Source organism: Fusarium odoratissimum (assembly GCF_000260195.1).
Source record: "Fusarium odoratissimum NRRL 54006 unplaced genomic scaffold supercont1.8, whole genome shotgun sequence".
NCBI lineage: Eukaryota > Fungi > Ascomycota > Sordariomycetes > Hypocreales > Nectriaceae > Fusarium > Fusarium odoratissimum.
The window spans coordinates 1,236,833-1,256,221 of record NW_022158694.1 but is presented as its reverse complement, the minus strand read 5'-3'; the positions used below and the strand labels follow the sequence as shown (position 1 = coordinate 1,256,221).

At 47.7% G+C, this 19,389-nt stretch overlaps 9 protein-coding genes and 1 non-coding gene across 13 annotated transcripts; 6 read left to right on the top strand and 4 right to left on the bottom strand.

Annotated features, from left to right (window-relative positions):
• Positions 1–555: 555 nt before the first annotated feature.
• FOIG_06236 (uncharacterized protein) lies at positions 556–1,514 on the top strand (the record flags this gene model as incomplete). Its single annotated transcript, XM_031205270.1, has 3 exons — positions 556–774; positions 829–964; positions 1,027–1,514. 3 exons carry the CDS (start codon positions 556–558, stop codon positions 1,512–1,514), a joined length of 843 nt encoding a protein of 280 aa, XP_031065519.1.
• A 2-nt stretch (positions 1,515–1,516) lies between these two features.
• Positions 1,517–3,557, bottom strand: FOIG_06235 (uncharacterized protein). Of its 2 annotated transcripts, XM_031205269.1 has the most exons (5): positions 3,211–3,557; positions 2,836–3,157; positions 2,593–2,787; positions 1,629–2,548; positions 1,517–1,576 (listed from the first exon to the last, which is right to left on the bottom strand). In XM_031205269.1, exons 2-4 carry the CDS (start codon positions 2,836–2,838, stop codon positions 1,634–1,636), a joined length of 1,113 nt encoding a protein of 370 aa, XP_031065518.1. In that variant the 5' UTR covers positions 2,839–3,157; positions 3,211–3,557; the 3' UTR covers positions 1,517–1,576; positions 1,629–1,633. The 2 variants fall into 2 exon arrangements, with proteins under 2 accessions (XP_031065518.1, XP_031065517.1); XM_031205268.1 differs by having other exon boundaries at positions 1,517–2,548.
• A 414-nt stretch (positions 3,558–3,971) lies between these two features.
• FOIG_06233 (uncharacterized protein) lies at positions 3,972–7,573 on the bottom strand. Of its 3 annotated transcripts, none has more exons than XM_031205264.1 (3): positions 6,771–7,573; positions 5,969–6,707; positions 3,972–5,918 (listed from the first exon to the last, which is right to left on the bottom strand). In XM_031205264.1, the coding sequence occupies exons 2-3, from the start codon at positions 6,155–6,157 to the stop codon at positions 5,784–5,786; spliced, it is 324 nt and encodes a 107-aa protein (XP_031065513.1). In that variant the 5' UTR covers positions 6,158–6,707; positions 6,771–7,573; the 3' UTR covers positions 3,972–5,783. The 3 variants fall into 3 exon arrangements, with proteins under 3 accessions (XP_031065513.1, XP_031065515.1, XP_031065514.1); XM_031205266.1 differs by having other exon boundaries at positions 5,636–5,918; positions 5,969–7,065; positions 7,122–7,573; XM_031205265.1 differs by having other exon boundaries at positions 5,636–5,918; positions 5,969–7,573.
• FOIG_06234 (uncharacterized protein) lies at positions 4,152–6,186 on the top strand. The gene has a single exon (XM_031205267.1). The coding sequence runs from the start codon at positions 4,368–4,370 to the stop codon at positions 5,595–5,597; it is 1,230 nt and encodes a 409-aa protein (XP_031065516.1). The 5' UTR covers positions 4,152–4,367; the 3' UTR covers positions 5,598–6,186.
• A 59-nt stretch (positions 7,574–7,632) lies between the features above and the next one.
• FOIG_06232 (uncharacterized protein) lies at positions 7,633–10,436 on the top strand. Its single transcript, XM_031205263.1, has 2 exons — positions 7,633–7,689; positions 7,735–10,436. Exon 2 carries the CDS (start codon positions 8,306–8,308, stop codon positions 10,130–10,132), a length of 1,827 nt encoding a protein of 608 aa, XP_031065512.1. The 5' UTR covers positions 7,633–7,689; positions 7,735–8,305; the 3' UTR covers positions 10,133–10,436.
• An 18-nt stretch (positions 10,437–10,454) lies between these two features.
• On the top strand, positions 10,455–10,526 carry FOIG_06231. Its single transcript has one exon. It is a non-coding gene; the product is annotated as a tRNA-Gly (tRNA).
• A 525-nt stretch (positions 10,527–11,051) lies between these two features.
• FOIG_06230 (uncharacterized protein) lies at positions 11,052–12,168 on the bottom strand (the record flags this gene model as incomplete). The annotated part of the gene is made up of 3 exons (XM_031205262.1): positions 11,052–11,288; positions 11,692–12,019; positions 12,122–12,168. 3 exons carry the CDS (start codon positions 12,166–12,168, stop codon positions 11,052–11,054), a joined length of 612 nt encoding a protein of 203 aa, XP_031065511.1.
• Positions 12,169–12,581: 413 nt separating this feature from the next.
• Positions 12,582–13,697, top strand: FOIG_06229 (uncharacterized protein; the record flags this gene model as incomplete). The annotated part of the gene is made up of 4 exons (XM_031205261.1): positions 12,582–12,698; positions 12,760–12,912; positions 12,963–13,153; positions 13,349–13,697. 4 exons carry the CDS (start codon positions 12,582–12,584, stop codon positions 13,695–13,697), a joined length of 810 nt encoding a protein of 269 aa, XP_031065510.1.
• A 289-nt stretch (positions 13,698–13,986) lies between these two features.
• Positions 13,987–15,683, top strand: FOIG_06228 (uncharacterized protein). Its single transcript, XM_031205260.1, has 5 exons — positions 13,987–14,612; positions 14,662–14,784; positions 14,833–14,869; positions 14,921–15,042; positions 15,090–15,683. Exons 1-5 carry the CDS (start codon positions 14,097–14,099, stop codon positions 15,612–15,614), a joined length of 1,323 nt encoding a protein of 440 aa, XP_031065509.1. The 5' UTR covers positions 13,987–14,096; the 3' UTR covers positions 15,615–15,683.
• Positions 15,684–16,016: 333 nt separating this feature from the next.
• FOIG_06227 (uncharacterized protein) lies at positions 16,017–18,056 on the bottom strand. Its single transcript, XM_031205259.1, has 2 exons — positions 17,345–18,056; positions 16,017–17,296 (listed from the first exon to the last, which is right to left on the bottom strand). Exons 1-2 carry the CDS (start codon positions 17,845–17,847, stop codon positions 16,105–16,107), a joined length of 1,695 nt encoding a protein of 564 aa, XP_031065508.1. The 5' UTR covers positions 17,848–18,056; the 3' UTR covers positions 16,017–16,104.
• Between the last annotated feature and the right edge of the window lie 1,333 nt (positions 18,057–19,389).

The following is a 19,389-nucleotide window of genomic DNA, read 5'->3' as shown; positions in this document are numbered from 1 at the left end:
CCCCCCCCCCCATAAGCCGAAGCTGGTGCTTTCATCGTGTTCTAGCCTCGATAGCGCTGCCTAGTGACATTCTGTGGCGTCCAATAATTACCAGACGAAACACGACTTAGCCCCTTTAGGACTTCCGACGTGCAACAGCACTCGAGATTCAAGGTAAAGGATGAGAAAAGAACTACTTGTTTGGAGCGAAGCCTGCTTATTTGATCATAGGAACTCTAGTCAGGCCTTTCTTTTGCTATACGCTTTGAAATCCATGTCTTCTACGACCTTGAGGCTCTCCAGCTCTTCAGGTTTATCCTGCGTAACTTTGTGGCCAGGTGAAGATCAGCTGTCAGCCACAATGCCCAAATGCGCATAACGAGAATGCGCTGTAATACACCCGCGGCTGAAACTAGCGAAAACCAAAAGCAGGCTATGTTACTATGGGTAGTCTGGCCAGCTGTGAGCCTTAACCTTGTGACTCGGTATTTCTACATTGGATTCAGCACCTGATATCTCAACCACTACCTTTTGCATACTCTTTGAAGTCTGAATCAATTGGTACGAATCACCAAGATGGGCTGTTTCGGCGCTGACAATGACACAAATCGGGTAGACGAGGAGACTGCAGTCCGGGGCGTACAGGTTGATTTTAGCGATGATCGCTGGATTGTAGACCTTGAACTCGATAACATTATCAGCAACATATCGGAGAACGAGAGCTGGACAACTTCATTTCGTAGGGGGTTTCAGGGCGCCAATGACAATGAACAACCCCCAAACGAACTAGGCAAAGTATGAAAGTAACTTCCTGTAAGTCAAGAGAGCGACGTTAGCTGAATGAACCAGAGTTATCGGATCAACTTTGCTGTCCTTCAGCGAATACAGTTGAAGCAGCTCCGAACTAAGCTCGCCAAACATGCAGTCTCTCTAAGATGCGAAGCGGGTGAACCTCAAGGGTGGCAGGACACTCTTAAAAACTATAGTAAGATGACTGGTGTTTTGCTTAGAAGTCGATCGAAAGGGTGCTGATGTCGAATTCTATAGTACAAGCACTCCAAAACTATGAATATATGGAAAGACGAAGTCTGCAACCTGAAGACCCGTTCTACATGAGCGGCGAGAAATATCAAGACCGAAAGCTCCTTGAAACCATCATAGGAGGCGAAGCATATAGATTTGAAGGCAAAAAGGTATTTCCTGCTATAGGTAACTGGCAAAAGGGTCCTGATGGATCGAGATCTGTTCGAGATACAAGACAAGATAACTATCAGCGGAACTGGAAGGTAGGTTTCCACCAAAGACTTGCCGTGGCGGCCGTAGGTGGTATATTTCTCATGGCCCCTATGTGGCTGATGGTCTTGCATAATACTCTCTACACAGCTTTGGTTTCGACGACGGTGTTCGTTGCTGTTTTTGGATCAATGGCTGCGCGTTATCTTACGAGTTTGATGGACGTTATGTCGAGTACAGCGGCTTATGCTGCTGTGTTGGTTGTTTTTGTTGGGCTGATCACTGAAATGCACGATGGCTGAGACGGAGGAAGAGGATAGTGTTGAGTTTAGAGACAAGATTCGGGCGGTCTCCAGGAATAAATCTCGCACTTTTGTTATTTCTATTTGGAAAACTTGGGTTCTGAAGTATCTTACAGAGCTCATCCCTCAAGTAGACGAGTACGCAGCAGATCATCAAGTACCTTGCCAACAGCCAGAACCTTTTCCTCCTCTAAAACCCGGCCCACGATCTGGATATCTACAGGAAGATGATGCTTGACCATCTCTTGCATGTTATCCTCCCAAAGGCGGGTATTCCACTCATCCAGCTCGTTCCTCGGCTCATGGTCCCATAACGCATCAAGATCTTTAGCTTCAACCTTTCCTCCAGGGATAACCAAAGCCGTGTAATCCAAAAGATTCCAGACCTTGGTATATCCCACCCATTTGACAGTGTTATGAGGTACAGCTGCATGTGGTAGAGCCGGCATTATAATGGCGTCCACAGTCTTCCCCTTTTTAGAGAAGGTGTTGTTCCACTTCTCGAGATAGGCTTGCTGGAGCTCTCGCTTCCGTTTGTTGAGTTGCCAATAATCAAACACTGATATAGACTTTCCCCTGTTCACAAGTCTCTCCACGCTGGGGATAAAAGGTTCGCCTCCTGCCTCAACATCGCGACGAATGTCTTCCCCTCCATCGACTGTGAAGTAGGCGTCCATAACCTCTATGCACTCAGCGTGCAAGTCAGGCTTCCACATTACAAGCTCATGACCATCAGCTGCAAGGGCAGCTGCAGCTTGCGCAATAACCCTTACGATACTAGGATGAGGCTTCACAACGCCGTCGTCGTACAAGACACCGATTGTCAGCTTGCTGTTCACGGTCATGTCATATACAGACTGGCGCCATGGGATGGGAACGCAACGACAGTCTTGTTTCCAGGGTTCTTGTAGTGTGATCTCTTTTGTGAGATGATAAATGGTCGAGAGGGAGCGTGCTAAGGGACCGATAGATGATGGGACGTGCTCTTGTCCATCGGTTGAGACTGGTACGCCTCCATATGGCAATCTTGAGCTCTATCTCACGTTAGTGATATCCCTTAAATGGTGACTTAACACACGCTCGGCTTGAAACCATATAGGCCCATCATAGAAGCTGGCATGCGAATGCTACCGCCCAAGTCTGACCCGAAACCTCCGAGACTTCCATGAGAGTAAATCAGCGCCGACTCCCCACCCGAGGATCCTCCAGGCGTGTATCCGGGAATAATAGGGTTTTCGGTCAACCCCCAAAGAGGATTGTCGGTTTCAGCCCACTTCTCAAGATTATTATAAGCTCAAACTATGCCTGTTATCAGACTCACCATGATGCTCTGTGGGAGATTGGTTTTGCAAATGATGACCACACCTAGCTTCTTCAGGATCTTCACTAGGACGGCATCATCTTTGGCTGGCTTGAAGGCCTTGCTTGTGTAGCCAAGAGTGGTGTCATAGCATTTGACATTGAACTGGTCCTTCAGACTTATTGGAACGCCGTGCAAAGGTCCTTTTGTTTTGTTTTCTTTGGCATAATACGCATCGAGCTCTTGGGCCTGCTCCAGAGCATCATCGAAGAGGATTTCGGTCAGACTAGTAAATCGTCAGACTTTGGTAGGCAAGAGTCTACGATGAGGCTCACCAGTTTGTCTGTCAGTATGTCAGCTATGCCTAACCTTTAAATAATTGTCGTAAGGGTCTACCTTCTTATGCGCCTCAATGGCTCTGTGACACGATGTGTTAGCATAGATCTCTCACGGGATTCAATGATTGACTTTCCGTGTGATATAAGCCAGGGTTACATGTTCACTCGTGAACTCTCCACTAGAAATCTTATCGGCCAAGGCACTGATATCATCAACTTCGGTAATGGCCTTGTATGCATCCTGGCGATCCTCGTTGTCTGATAGGTTCTTGGTGACAAAAGCAGAGATGACACGGGCTCGCTGTCGTCCCTTCTCTGCAACGACTTGTTCCCAGATCTTTGTTTCCATAGTGATTCATAGATCTAGCGATAACGAAACCTAGGGAGGTTGTGTGTCTATCAAGGTTCAGAGGCTGTTGCGAAGTTGGAGGTGGTCGAATAACCCCGCATATACCCGCACCCATTACCCGTCCGCTGCTTATGAAGATTTTCGGGTGCAACATCCGAAATGCAAGTGATAGATGCTTGGCATACAACTACGCTATATCTATCAAGCAAGTTATTTCGATTCGGTTTAGAGAGAGACGTCTATATTCGCGCTTGAGGACTGGGTATTCTGCCTAGTTTTCAGCTTCTGGCGTTATTTCTTGTCTTCCAGCCAAACAAACTCCGTCAATTAAAGAGAAACCCTCGAATTCCTATGTAGGCATGATCTGATAATAAAGTTTGCTATACAGACTCGGTGGCCATAAGCCAGACATGGGTATCCCGCAGCCTCTGATACTGCTAAGTACGCGACCACCAATCATGGCGTGATATCAAGTGACTCAATGTGCCTGAATAACTTACCCGTTCGATTATCGCAAGCCTTCTCAGCCTCAAAGCTCTGAAACCGTAAGCTCGGGCTAACTGCAGCTGAATGAAGAACTAGAGGTGTTGTTGTCTATGATGTCATTGGCTGGTTTGGCCATGCCGCACATCCGTCTTATTGCGTATGATGAGTCCTCGAAGGATTCGTTGCGTGCAAAGACGACGTGTATAAAACGCCACAATATCTTCATTCTCACATGAAAATATTATATGGTTCTTCAATTATCTCATCCGTTATTTCTTTCATTCCGTTCGTGCTTGACTGACCAAAACTACACTTGGTAAAAGTGCGGGAAAAGAAAAAACAGCTTACACATTACTTATAATAACGTCACTCCTACTCCAATGGCAACTTTGAAAGTCCTGATATGCGGAGGCGGTTGTGCCGGACCAGCCTTGGCCTTCTGGCTCACCCGTCTCGGTCATCGCGTAACCATCGTCGAGCGCTTCCCAGCCCTACGCGCAACTGGTGCACAGATCGACTTTCGTGAACAAGGCATTGCAACTCTCAAAGTAATGGGCCTCATGGACGAGATTCGCGCAAGACTGGTTGACGAAGCAGGCGTTGCTTTCGTCGATACCAATGGAAAGATCTTGGGAACAGTGCTCGCCAATACATCAGGCAAAGGCGCCCAGTCCATAACTTCTGAATTCGAAATAATGAGGGGAGACGTTGTAAGGATTCTACATGATGCGACGAAGGATGACGTCAAGTATATCTTCAACAAAACTGTTGAGAAGTTCGAGCAAGACGATAAGAGCGTACTTGCGCACTTCTCTGATGGGACATCGGATACCTTTGATATCCTTGTTGGAGCAGATGGTCAAGGCTCAAGAATTCGAAAAGCAATTGAACCAGCGGATGCTCCGGATCCTTACCGAAAACTGGGTATTCACATGGCTTATTATTTCATCCCACGCGAAGAAGGGGATAGTAATATCCGCAGGACATATCAAGCTTCACAAGGTCGAATGATATTCCGTCGAACCCACAACTCAACAGAGACACAAGTTTATCTCATTCTCAAGGACGATTCTCCTGAAGTCTCCAGTATTCATAGAGGTTCAGTTGAGCAGCAGAAAGAGTTTTGGACACAAAGGTTTCGCGGTGCAGGATGGCAAACAGAGCGTTTCCTGGAGGGCATGAAGACAACTGGGAACTTTTACTCTCAAGAAGTTGTCCAAGTTCAGACAACTGCTTGGCATAAAGGCCGCGTGGTCCTCCTAGGTGACGCAGCTTATTGCCCCTCTCCGTTCAGCGGTATGGGAACTACACTCGGCTTCATCGGTGCCTATGTGCTAGCGGGTGAGATTCAAAAGAACCCCGAGAACTTGTCCTTGGCCTTTGAGAACTACGACAAAGTGCTACGACCATTTGTTGACGAGGTTCAGAATATCAAGCTTGGGCTTATCCGGTGGGCTATACCTGATACTCAATTGGGTGTTACAATTGTTCAGTGGATTGCATGGTTTGTATGCCTTCTGAGAATTCCTTATCTTATTTCAAGGTTTTCGAGTGAAGAGAAGGCAGGGTGGCCGTTGCCGAAGTACCCTGCGCTGAAGGTGAGCAAGTGACTTTTGGTCTATCCGCAACAATGCTTTAGGCATTGGAGGTTTGATATGGTATATTAAGCAACTCTACTCAGTACTCAGTCATGTACAGGATGAGGCTAATGACACTGTGGAAGCAGTCTTCATAACGCCAGAATCATGATTTTTAGTTCTAGCAACTCAATAGATATTCAATTGACTCAACTACATTTATTGAGGAACCTCAACGTCCTTGCTAGTATCAAGCTCCTCAAATCTTCTCAGGTCCATAGGCTTCTCCAGCAGGGGAATGACGTAAGGGTCGAAAGTCTTCCAGTAAGGGTTCTCAAGATGATACTTCTGGCTCTGCAAAACAATCAGCACATATCCCCATGTTCAATTGGCAAGTTACTTACGCTCTCTTGCTCATAGCGCTCAACGATGGTGAAAGCCCGTCGGTCAGCGGTGGACTGCATGACGTGCCATGAGAGGGTCTCCTTGTCCTGGGAGTAGACGCGGCTAGCCTCGATAAGCTTGGCGGTGAGCTTCTTGAGGGACTCCTCGTCGTCTTTGGCGTAGAGGTGGACAACGATTGTGTAGACCATTTTGGTTGATTTGATGTGGATGTGTATGGGGATATGGCTCGTGAGTGTTGAGGAGGGGTTGTTGAGCGTATTGGTTTTATGGTTTCTGCTAGGAAGTGGGGATCATGTGATCTCCCCACTGATCGACTGATGCCAACGAGATGCGCGATTACCGCCCTCGAAGTACTGTGCTGGATGAATTGCTTCGATTTATATAGTTTACCTAAGGCTTGAGGTAGCAACGTAATAGTTTTCTATAGTAGCTTTAAAAAGGTGTTGTTAAATTATCTTCTTCTAGGGTAAGCGGATGGATTGGGACTTTGAAAGGACGATTACGAATTCTAAACAAATTCTCATATATGTATACACAGTAATCAATAAGATGGAATTTAAAAGTATTGGATTTTATGGCTTCTAAAAAATATATTAAGCTGTTGGTTCCTTCGTTCCCTGAGTGCTGATCAATATGTACAGGTGATTATAATTTCTCTCATGTTAGGAAGCGAAGGTAAAATGAATATCTTATCAAGCCAAGCTCAAAGAGCTCCGGTAAGGCTTAGGCATATCCTCACTGTAATTAATAAGTTATAAGTGGTACGCCTGGCATTTCATATGTTGATCTCACACATCTTACCATAGAAATACTAGTCAGTGCTTTGGTGTTTGGAAAATTCATCAACTCCTTAGTGCCACATCACCAAACAATGTCGTCATCACATCTCGCCTAGACAAGAAAAACACCAGCTGATTTGCACCCAAAGATTCTCTGGAAACCGTATGGAAGCTTTTCACTAACCTAGCGCGTGCATTGCACTCATCCCTGTCCCCTCCGATGGTCGCCCGCCAAGGAAGATCTTTCAAGGATCCACAGGTGCCGCCTCACCGAGACCGTGCATGACTTGACCCACTGGGAGCCTCACGGCACTTATCTATCAGTGGGTCAAGGGATCATTCCGCCTTGAATCGGAATTTGATAAGGACAAACAGTGGTTCTTGGTTGCTGGATGCAACCATTCCTCAGACATGTTCTTCTGGAATTTTGACATTTCATCTTTTAAGTTTACCAGGAGAATGGATGGCCTTCTCCAGGTCTTTTCTCCAAGTTTCGAATGTGACGTGTAACGGTGCAGAATGTAACTCGGCCGAGTTGTTGGTTGGTTGATGAGGAGAAAAAGAAAAGGGTCCTCATTTCATTGCAACAACGCACCCGAGCTGAAAAAAAACAAACCTTGTATCGAATGATAGAAACTTGGAATCGCCTCACTAAGACTCAGGGATCGGAAGCTCAACACACGACCTCGTCCATGTTCTGATGAAAAGGAAGTCTTGGCGAAGGGAGGATTCTCCGATCGTCGTCCCTCCCGGAGCCTCATGACAGATGGATCTAATCATCACGGGAACAACATCACGGCACGCGAGTCAGGCCAGGGCTCGGAGTCTTGTAACCTACCGAGTGAGAACTCTTCAGATCGATGTGACGCAAGGCATCATTTATACACAACAGGACTGTCAAAGGTCCACTGTGTTATCACCATAGGAAAGTGTCTAGCAAGGTACCAAAAAATTTAATTTCTGGACCGTATTTTGATAAGTTATAGGAGAGGATCTGCCTTAACACCGAGTTATCTTTGACTCGACGTCATATGTTCTCGGACCGAGACCCACACCGAGCGGACCGGCGCTCCCGGACACTCCGCTGTCTTAATTGGAATCTCACCTTAAGCCCGAAAAGGCACCGCCCTATCGAGAATATGAAAATGGCCACCGAATTTACTATCGCCAATTCTGAATGTCGGATTTCTGAGTAGAATTCCAGAAGAAAAGAATCGTTCTAGTGTCCCTTGCCCCTGGGACTAGTGCAGTGAAATACATCATTTATTGTTCATAGCGAAAAAAAAAAACATGAGTCGTGATGGGAAACCCACAGAGTCTCGGCGGCTTCGTGGTGGTATAGTGGACCGGAATCACGACTCCACACCTCGCAACGACCAAACATGCACGGAAACAGACAACGTGCGATGATAAGACAAGTGGGAAGACGAGACAATCGATGTCATCATACTGGGCCAGACGAAATGATGCTCCAAAACTCTTTTATATCTCTTATCTCTCCCTCTGAGTCAACCTCCCCTCTAACAGCACGCTCTCTCCTTATCACACCTATCCATCATGTCTAATTATATCCCATCTTTCTCTGCGCCTAACTCAAGGCCCGGGTCCCCTCTACCTCTGGGGTCACCGTCTGCTTCAAGACCTACGAGCTTCTACGCCAATTCTAGAGCGAATTCGTTCGTGGGCACGAGACGAAACTCTGCTGTTCCTGCGACCTCGAGAAAGAACTCTGTTGCTGCTCCTTCGAGGAAGAATTCTACTGCTCCCCCTTCAAGAAGAAACAGTGAGGATAAGGGTGCTTCGGATCCTGAGTCTACAGACCTTGAGGTTCTGAAGAATGAAAAGGGTGAACCCCTTGCTGGACGTATCGTTGGTGGCAAATATGTCGATCCAAGCAATGAGTCCATCGACCCTGAGTTTGGGGCTATCAAGACTGTTGATATTGATATGCCTCTTACCCTGACGGAACTTGTTAATGAGAAGGGCAAGGAATATATCGTGCTTGGGTTTGCGACTGGCGATAAGGAGAATCCTTTTAACTGGAATCCTTGGTATAAGCGATCTATCTCGACTATTCTCAACTTGATGACCTTGTTCATCGGTCTTGCTACTACGGCCTACAGCTCAGGTATTGCAAGTATGTGCAAGGATCTCGATGCTCCTAACATCAAGGGTCAATTGGGTCTTTTCACTTTCAACATCAGCTGTGCTGTCGCACCCATGGTGCTAGCTCCCTTCTGTGAGTTGGTCGGTCGCAAGGTCGTCTATGCCAGTTCATTCCTGTGCTTCTCACTCCTCTTCATCGGTCTCGCTCTCGCCAAGGACATCGACACCATCATTGGCCTTCGACTCCTCCTCGGTCTTTTCGGCTGCGTCGGTACTATTCTTGTCGGCGGTACCTTCGATGATATGTACGAGCCTCACCACCGAAGTCGACCTATGGCTATGTTCAGCTGGGTCGCTATTTTCGGAACTGTCGCCGCTCCCATCTACGCTGGTTTCATTGACCAGGCTATTGGATGGCGATGGATTGAGGGTATTCAGGGCATTGCTAATGTTCCTCTGCTCCTTGTTATCTTCTTCTACTTCCCTGAGACCCGTGGTGGTGTCGCCCTTCATAAGCGAGCCAAGGCTCTTCGACAAGCTACTGGTGATGAGCGCTACGTCTCTGCTGGCGATATCCTGACTCCCAGTCTTCAGGCTATGCTGAAGGCTAGTTCCGTCAAGGCTATTCACATGTTGGTTACCGAGCCTGTCGTCTTCGCCTTCGGTCTCTGGATCGCCTTCTGCTGGGCTGTTGTCTTCCTCTTCCTTTCCGTTATCCCCATCACCTTCCAGGAGCACCATGGCTGGGGCGAAGGTGTCAGCGGTCTTCCCTACATCTCTCTCTGCATCGGTACTACTCTTGGCTGGTTGGCTCATCACCTCCAGATGCGCAAGTTTGACCGTCTTGTCGCCGACCCCAACATCAAGGTCACTCCCGAAGCCCGTCTGTACGGCGCCATGTACGGAGCCGTCTTCCTCCCCATTGGTCTCTTCATCTACAGCTTCACCCAATATTCTCATGTCTCTTGGGTTGGCCCCGCCATTGGTCTTGCTCCTATTGCCTTTGGTATCTACTTCGTTTTCGAGAGTACCTACAGTTATACCGCTGATTGCTATGGTGAGAGCTCTTCTTCTGCCATTGCTGGTCAAGGTCTTATGCGAAACACTCTTGGCGCTGTTACGCCTTTGTTCGCCAATGCTTTCTTCCATAATGTCGGAAGTCAGTATGCTGGTCTCATTCTTGCCTTGTTTGGTACTGTGCTGAGCTTGATTCCTTTCGTCATGTTTAAGTATGGGTATAAGCTCCGAGCTCGCAGCAAGCTGGCTATTGAGATGTAATTCTGCATGTATGATAGAGAATTCGTCAATGATCTGGAATGAAATAAGAAATAGATAGCATTGAACTATAGAATATTTGTTAATGAAACTGCATACATGAGCTTTATGATAGCTTGAAGACATGTGAATAAAGAATTGGAAAGCCTTATTGCGACAAAAAGCGATTATAAGTAGGTAGCTTGGTAGTGATGGCGAAGAAAGAGTCTAGGAGAGGCAGGGGTTCGTTGTATGCAAAGTTTGTTTTTGAGAACGCAATAAGTATATAAGCTTGCCTGCAATTGTTTCCCCCAACAACAACACGAGGCATCGCCTCAAATCACCAGCGACCGTGGTGTAGTGGTTAGCATTAACGCCTTCCAAGCGTTAGAGAGGGGTTCGATTCCCCTCGGTCGCATTTTTGGTTCCAATCTGTCTACCCCTGTAAGATGTATTACCCCTGTCCACCTAGTGATAGTGCCTTGTTAGTCCACACCAGAAAACTGCTCGCTGCAGCAATTATTTATAATTATATTAAAACTACTTTGCTTGTGGATTGAGGCCACTTGTTCAGTTGGATCTTAAGGTTCAAGGCAGCAGCTGTGTGGTCTGTTGAGACTTAATATTAAGGTTATTGTGTTTTTTGGCATAATGTATAACGCCTTATATTGTATTATGTTGAAAACAAACACCTTATCTTGTTATCTTGCTTTAACGCCTTTGGTTTCACTTTACGCATTGCTAGATGGGCATTTTGACTTATAAAAACTACTTATTCTTATTATTTTATTTTTTCTTTATTAATTATATAAACTTATTTCTTTAATTATAGACAACTGTTATTTAAGTTACTTAACATCCCGACCTACGAGGTCTTGTATCCTTAAGTACTTAACTTAAAGCACTATTTATGCTTATAATTTTTATTCTATAAAATTTCCCCCTAATGCTGCCAGCCGAACATAACGCCTGTAAATCGCAATTGAACATCTTGAAGCAGTCTCTTCTGAGCAGACCACTGATCGCCATCTAACAATTCACTCACCTTTGCAATCAACCGACCCAACCTTCTCATCCTCGACATCCATAAATTCCTTCTCACATGACTGTCTTCATCGCCATCCTGGTCATTGGCCATCTCATATACCGCTGGTCGATGATTAGGTCTCGGTCCTGTAACCTAAGACTGTCAAGCAGCTTCGCACAAATGTCGACGAGAAGGATGACATTCCGTGATTGAGAAGAGCACTTTGAACAATGAAGCAACTCTTCACACCTTGATATAGCTGACTTTTGAGCTTGTATGGACTTTGAGATATGGGATGCTTGGAAGAGATGTTGATTGTGAGGGCCGCCCATGTTCCCATGGGAGCGGTAGAACATTGACAAGATGATATCCTTTCGTCCGAGGGACCATGGTCATGAAGCTGTTCTGTCCTTGTTGGACAAGTTCCACTATTTGATATCATTGACTGCGGGAAAGGGAAACTATCATGTGGATAGAGATCGTCATCAAGCATGCTTTCTAGAGGAGGCGAAGTCAGAAAGCTTCCGGGCGAATTCAAGACTTGGTCCATGCTGACAGTCGAATTGAACGGTGTGTCATGACTGAAATCTCTAGTGTTCGTAGGAGTTGACAATTTGTCTTGTGGAAATCCAAACATGAATTCAGACCAATCTGGTTCCGTGTGATGAAGTTCAGATTGCATGGCTTCCAGATCCTGAACGACAGCCTCACTCATGCTGGAGCTCTGTAAGTTTCCAGGGTCGTCGTCAGCATTGTTTCCATAGGTGAAGGGGGTCATCAGTGCCCCAGATCTCTCTTTTTGTTTCATCTGTCTTCTTCCTTTTACAGAACCGAAATTGTGCTCGGTATCACTGTCGGTCCCGTATTCGCACTGCAGGTCCCGACTGCGACAGTTTCTGCAGCCATCAGGTTCACTTGTGCAACGTATCTGTCACATTGGACCAGGTTAGTGCATGAACTTAGATTACGTAGCGGCTGAAACATACCTTTCTGGTACGGCAGGGATTACAAGCAGATCGTCGAGGCTTCCCATTTTGAGCTTTTTCGAATGATGGTCCAGTGCATATCCAATAACCCGAGAGGACTGAATATACGACAACATGGATCTATATAAGCGAAAACTACCCTATCCACTCCGCCGCAACTACAGAACTCCCCACGGGGCAAAGCTGTATCGTCAGCATTCCAATATCTTATACGGTGAGAATGTCTCAAAGCCACAACATTTATAATCATTGCGGGCTGTTTGCTCCTTCTCAGCTTCTTCTCGTCCAAGGTGTTCTGCCAGTTAACAATCTATTGCACTTTCTAGTAGCCATTGCGTCTTCGCTATGTAAGCGAGATAGTTCACGCCATGACAAGGAACTTTTGCTGCAGTACAGTCGGGGCCTGCATCCTCACTTGGAAGGACTTCAAGTTCTTTGATCACAATCTAGTTATTTGAAGATGGAGAAACATGAAGCAGAAAAGAACCTAAAGGCCGACTTCTGTTTCTGCGCCTCGGCCATGGCTTCTCATGCAGATGCAGAAGCATTTAGGACCATGGTTGATTGGCTGAACTGGGTACGCAACAGGGTATCCTGACACTCCAAAGTTTCAGGGCACCGACTGACGTAGATGTTAGATCTTCTACTTTGACGAGGGTCAACTTGACCGAGACCCAGTAGCCGCAGAGAAAGAGATCCGACACACATTTGCTGTTCTAGAAGACGGTGCTGAGACTCCAGACAGAGAGCAATATCCCATGCGATACTTGTTCCGTACCATTTGGGACCGAGTCAAGAAGGCTGGTCTTCCTAAAGAACTGCTTTATGGAGCTCTACTAAGTGCCTCTGTATACAGAGGGCTTCTCCTGATGTTCAAACGCAGTTCAAGATCACGCATAAGCGATACTTGGATGGTCTTTTACACCAGGTGGAGGCAACACGCGATGGAGATGGTCAACCTCGAACGGAGGAGGACTACATCAGAATGCGGAGGAGGAATGTTGGTGGATATCCATGCATCAGTCTCATTGCGTGAGTCTTGACCCAATTATTCATGTCTAGCTGAAGTTAACGATGCTCTTGACAGCTATACCCACAATGTAAACTTGTCGCAGGAGGCATTTGAGCACACTTCTGTTCAGGAATGCATAGCTGTAGGCTGTGAACTCGCCTAGATGTAAGTGACATACACTCTCCCTCCATGAGATCTCTGCTAATACAACGCAGCCACAACGATATCGTCTCGTACAAGAAAGACGTCAAGTCAGGTATCGAGCACAACATTGTCACAGTCCTGAAAAAGAATGGCTTCACCACTCAGCAAGCCATGGATAGAGCTGGTGAGCTTCAGGATGAGTGTTATCGCCGATGGTACCTTGCGCTGACCAGCATGCCAGTTTGGGGAGAAGCAACTGATCGTGAAGTGTTGAGATATATCGAGGCATGCCATAGCTTTCCTCTCGGTGACTTACTTTGGAGTTTCCAGACTGGTCGGGACTTGGGAGCCACGGAGGGATACAAGCTGCATGAGACGAAGGTTTTGAATCTGTCGGACCTGGAGCCTATTGCTGCGTAAACAATTCTTACAATGGGAGGCTGCGATCTTATGTTTTCACGTGGTATTGGGTCGTTGAGGAGCAAACGAGGGGCTTTCTTTGAGTAAGATAGCATATGAGATTACAAATTGGCCTTTGCGACATCGGTACCTCGTCATATACTTCACAAATGACATTATCAGCTATCTCAAGGAGATATTTAATTGACATTGGCTGCTTTAGTCAATACGTCTTGTAAATAGGGAATTAGTGGGGAATAAGATGGCGTGCTCGAATCAGTGTCGGAGTTCACCCGATCAGTCACACTTGGGGTAAGACTCAATTGAGATACAATGGCTTGAATTAGTGATATTCTATTCATCTACTTAAGATGCTTTCATTTCTTTCAATTGAAATAACTTCAAAGCTATAGGCTAATCATGTCAGCTCAAAAGGACTCGTTTAAGCTCGAGGTAGCGATCGCTGGTGGTGGCATCGCTGGTCTCATCACAGCAATCGCACTCCTCAAACACCCCAATGTCAACGTCCAAGTCTACGAGAGAGCACCAGAGTTTAAAGAAATCGGCGCAAGTATAGCTCTGGGTCCCAATGGCCTCAGAACCCTCGACCGTCTTGGTGTCCAGAATGCCTTGGCCGAAGGCTTTGCACAGCGTCAAAAGTCTGGATATCCCATGATATACCGACACTGGAAGACTGGTGAAGTCATCGATCATGATGTTCACAATACAGTACAGAGCATGAAACATGCGACTGCGCGGTTTCATCGCGCTCACCTTCATCACGCGCTGCTAGAGAATTTACCAGAGGGTATTGTTCATCTGGGGAAGACGACTGTTGATGTTAAGGCGGATCCTGATGAGGGTGCTACGCTTTACTTTGAGGATGGGACAACGGCGACGGCTGATATTGTCGTTGGTGCCGATGGTCTTCGATCAGTATGTTTCAGAATTTCGGGAGGGAGTCGAGCGCTGACACCTTTGACAGAAAGTCCGCAAGACGTTTGTACCAGAGCATGAACTGCACTGGACAGGCTGGGTCGCTTTCCGCGCTGTCTTTGATGCCGATAGGTTAAAGGATGTTGAGTACCCCGAGGACGCAGCTCACTGGGTAAGTTCCAAAGACTCTCGAACCAATAGGTTGCTGAGAAATCAATAGGCTGGCCATGAGACAACGTTCTTCCACTCGCATCTAGGTAAGAGACCAGTACCTCTTCTTCAGCGCTGTCGCTAATGCATGATCATAGGCAAAGGCCTATTTACTATCGTCGGCGGCTACCATGCTGATCCGAAAGACCCTAAATCGCCAGGCCAAGACGCGAAGTGGGATGAAGATGGCAGTGTCGAAGAGTTCAAGGGGTTATACCAAGTACGTGAGCCTTCACCCCAAGTCCTTCGCCCTGACTGACCATCTAGCACTGGAACTCAACCATACGAGCCTTTATAGACGCAACCACCTACGTTAAACTTTTCCCAAATTACGCCGGCGCAGCTCTCGATACGTGGTCCTTCTCCAACCGTGTAGCTCTCGTCGGCGACGCAGCTCACACCCACGGCGGATCGTTCGCAGCAGGGGGCTCACTCGCCATAGACGATGCATATGCCTTGTACCGCTCGCTCGATCATATTTGGCCTCCTTCGTCAGCGCAAACGGGAAAGCCGACCAAGGCTCAGCTTGCGCAAGTATTTAAGCTATATGAAGCCACTCGCAAACCGCATCTGGATAAGCTCTTGGGCATCGTCCATAAGAACATTTCGGGGCAGAAGTCTAATATCGAGCGAGCAACGACGGAGACTGACGAGCAGTTGATACGGCGGGTGAAGGGAAGGATGAATCCTTCGTGGATTAGTGAGCATGATGTTGTTGCTGCGTTTGAACGGGCTGTTGAGAGGATAGAAGGCCGGGAGAAGACGGTGGAGGAACCTCGCGCAAGGTTGTGAGCACGAGTATCACATAGACTGTTTCCAATTTTATCAGTATAACTATTCTCTCTACCGAATCATTCCACCAATTGCAGGCAAAGATCTGCAGGAAAATCAGTACCAGGATAAGTCGTTCGTTCAATCAGCTTGGTTGTTCGTACCTCAGGACATCTTTTAATTACACACCTCATTAGTGGCGAGGAGTTTGTCGGCCCTCAACACAACCAACTTTTACTCAGGGGCAGCAGTCAAAACACTGGAGTGTACTACCCGCGTATATTGAGATATGTTCTTTGCGTTTGCATTGTGGCTTCAAGCTTCGTATAACCCCTCAACCTTATAGACCTACGTCAACAACTGCGCATCATAGAATGAGAAAGAAAAATTAGAAGTCACATTAAACATTAGAGTGAGAAGTGTTGTTAACAATGTTAATTCAACTATATTCGCAATTGATATCATCCAGTCATGTCCAAGCTAAACAAATACAAGAATTGAAGCACCCGCTTCAAACTTCTGAAGTCCTCTTGTTTCTCTTGAAGAAGTAAGGCATCACCAACTCGCCCATCTCGTGCCAGAAGCCAACAGGAGGCTCAGTGAAGGTAGCCTCGTACGCCTCAATCATGGGTCGCTCCCAAACCAAGTCAACCTCGTGAGGTCGGATGTACTTGGTCCTCTTGAAGACCTTCCAGCCAACGAAGAGGAGGATAGCGAGGATCTGCATGGAGTAGTTCTGGAAGAACACCTCAACGTCGAACTTGGGTCGGAAAGCGTAGTATCCGTAGACGAGAACAATGACGAATTGGACAACGAGGGCGATATAGGCACCATAAGGCTGGAAGTAGCCGTAGTAGGGTCGCTCAGTCTTGCGGTCGACGCCCTGGGCGACACAGGCGCGGTGGTAGTTGATGAATGTGATGGACATAATCATGAAAGTGATAAGACCGCCACCAGTGACGATGCTGATCAACCAGCCGAGAACCTTGGCGGAACCGTTGGAAACCTGGAGGAAGGAGAGGAAGGGGAAGAGCATGGTGACACAGAAGCAGTAGACGGGAATACCGGACTTGTTGCAGTATCGGAGGAATCGAGGGGCACGTCCCTCAATGGCCAAGGAGTAGAGAGCTCGGGTAGCGCAGTAGGTGTATGTGTTACCAGCGGAGAAGATGGAGGTGAGGATCAGGAAGTTGACGAGATGAGGGAGACCATCGATGCCAAGGTTAGTCATGGCGATGACATATGGGGAAGAAGCAGCGTTGCCAGTTCCGCCAGCACCGAAGTAGATGTCGACGAGCTTGGGATCGTTGTAGGCACAGACGATGCCAACAGCGAGAGCACCAATGATGAAGAAGATGCAGAACCGATAGTACACTGTCTTGAAGGCACTCTTGATGGTAAAGGTAGGGCGTTGAGCCTCAGCTGAGACCATTGAGATATACTCGGGGCCGACAACGGTAAAGGCAGCTGTGAAGAGAGCAGCGAGGAAGCCTTCAAATTTGCCCTTGTCGCCTGAGCTGAGGTATGTGGTGAATGATCCAGGGTTGGAGAAATGTCGGAAGCCGTAGGCATCGTGCTGGGGGTTTCCGCCGACCATGGTGACGAAAGTGAAGGCGAAGAGGAGGAAGATCAAAACGAGCTTTCCACCCGAGAGCCAGAACTCGGATTCACCATAGAATCGAACGGCGAGGACATTGAGAAGACTGTAAGATGGTCAGCATAGTTCAATTGACTTAAGAGGTCGAGCTTACCCGTAGCAGAGAATGACTGCAGCGCAGATACCAGCGGTTGGGCCAGCGTTAAGTGCATCAGCATTCCAGAAGGAGATGACAGAGGTCAGGGCAGTGATCTCGAAGGGAATGATAAGAGCCTCGTAGAGGAAGAAGTTCCAGCCAGCGACGAAGCCTAGCGCATCGTCGACCCAGTAGCCGGCAAGACGCACGAATCCACCAGCAACGGGCATGTATGTGTTCATCTCAGCGATCGAGTTGTTGACAAGGGCGAGAACGAGGGAGTAGAGGGTGAAGGCGATGAGAAGACTGCCGGGACCACCTTTGGCAAGACCGCCACCGATGGAGATGAAGAGAGCTGTTCCGATGGAACCACCAGCGGCGATGAGCTGGATCTGACGGTTGTTCAGGCGTCGGTGGAGATGGCCCATGCCTTGGTCGTCGACATATTGAATGCTTGAGGCATCGCCTGCGACGGCACTGCCCTTTGAGGCGGAGTGTCGTCTCTTCTCGTCGTCTGACATTGTGGAATGAAAGGCGGTTCAAGCCAGCCTTTGTGAGAGGGATAGGGATTGAGGAGGATTGGAGAGGATAGGGGTGAAGAGTGTTGGAGACGAGGGTCTGAGGAGAAGAGGAGGCTGGACTGAGTGGATTCATGGCGGTTTATATAGTGTCGAGCAGAGGCAGAGATAACAGGCAGTGAACCATGCCCGGGTAGTACGTGCATGGTGTCGTTGGTGACTTGGAACAAGAGCTTATCTTGCAGGTTAGCTTAGCCACTATCACCCCTAGCCCACGGGTCCAGGCCCCTGCAGTCGGGGTCACCCAAGCCAGCCAAGAGCATAGATTGGAGCGAGCTGAAGAACGACCGGGGTCTTCCCCACGGGGAAGAGCTCGGGTCCACCGAACCAAGACTGACTTAGGTCTGGGGAAAGCCTGTATCGGCACTCGATTAGCTCGTGCAGACGTGGGATTGTGGTGCGTTTGGCGGTTGTGCAATTGGTCAGGGAAATCACTCACTGTTGTCATCTTGCAGCCTTCACTAACCCCCAGGCTTTTTGTTTGAATCGTTAGTTTGGGTTTTTGGGGGGGACCGGCTACTCTGCCTACGTCTGGTCTAGACTTGGAGTGTATTTGGGCGTTACGCATGTGACGAGTGAGGGGTTTTGTCCTACGTATTTTGGTGTGGCACAAACACTTGCGACACTTACGAATAGGGTAATTCATTGTGAAGACGTGAATCTCGGTAATCTACAGATGATATCTCTCCGTCGTATGGATACACTCTCAATAGTCTTGTTCGCGCCCCATTATAGATAGGATACTTATCTAAGGTATCACAAAATGGCTCACCTAGGTCAGTCCCTTATCATCTCCCTTGTACGCCGTATAGTCTGAACAGAGTCTGCCCGTATCCTCGGATTCTCATCCCGATCCCTGCAAGATAAGTACCTTGGCCAATCCCCTCAGCTTCCCACCATCTTTCTTTTCACGCTCAGCTCCTCACGGAATCTCCGCAGGCGTGCAACCACTTCGCTTCGTTTCTCCAAAGGGACTCCAATTAGAACACCACCATGTTTGCAATCTAGAAGCTCTCGGCGCTGGCCAATCACTGCACACACCGTAGTTAATCGGATTCTCCAGCCGAGACGGTAAACTCTAACTTATCGCTCGTGGCAAACACTGAGAAATTGACCGATCCAGAGCGTTTATTTCGACCAGAGTCCGTTGGATCATTTGTAGCTCGATTAATTGACTTTGCGATTGCGGCGAATTGTTACTGAGTTGGCCGCTATAGCTTATGGGGTTAGTTAGGGAGCCTGGCCTGGCGCTCGAGAGATATCCACTCTGGAGACAGTGGAGGTCAACAGGGACGGGAGGTTGGCAAGTATAGACGAGACACGCCCTAGTTTTCGATAACACGCATTGATGATGATGGTTGGGCTTAATATCGAGTGTCATTTCCTTACGCTAGTCATTACCAGGAGCTTGGGTCAGGCTAATATCGCCAGACTATCGAGTGACACTGATAGTATCGCATGCTCTTTGGAGAGTGCTGTCTGTTT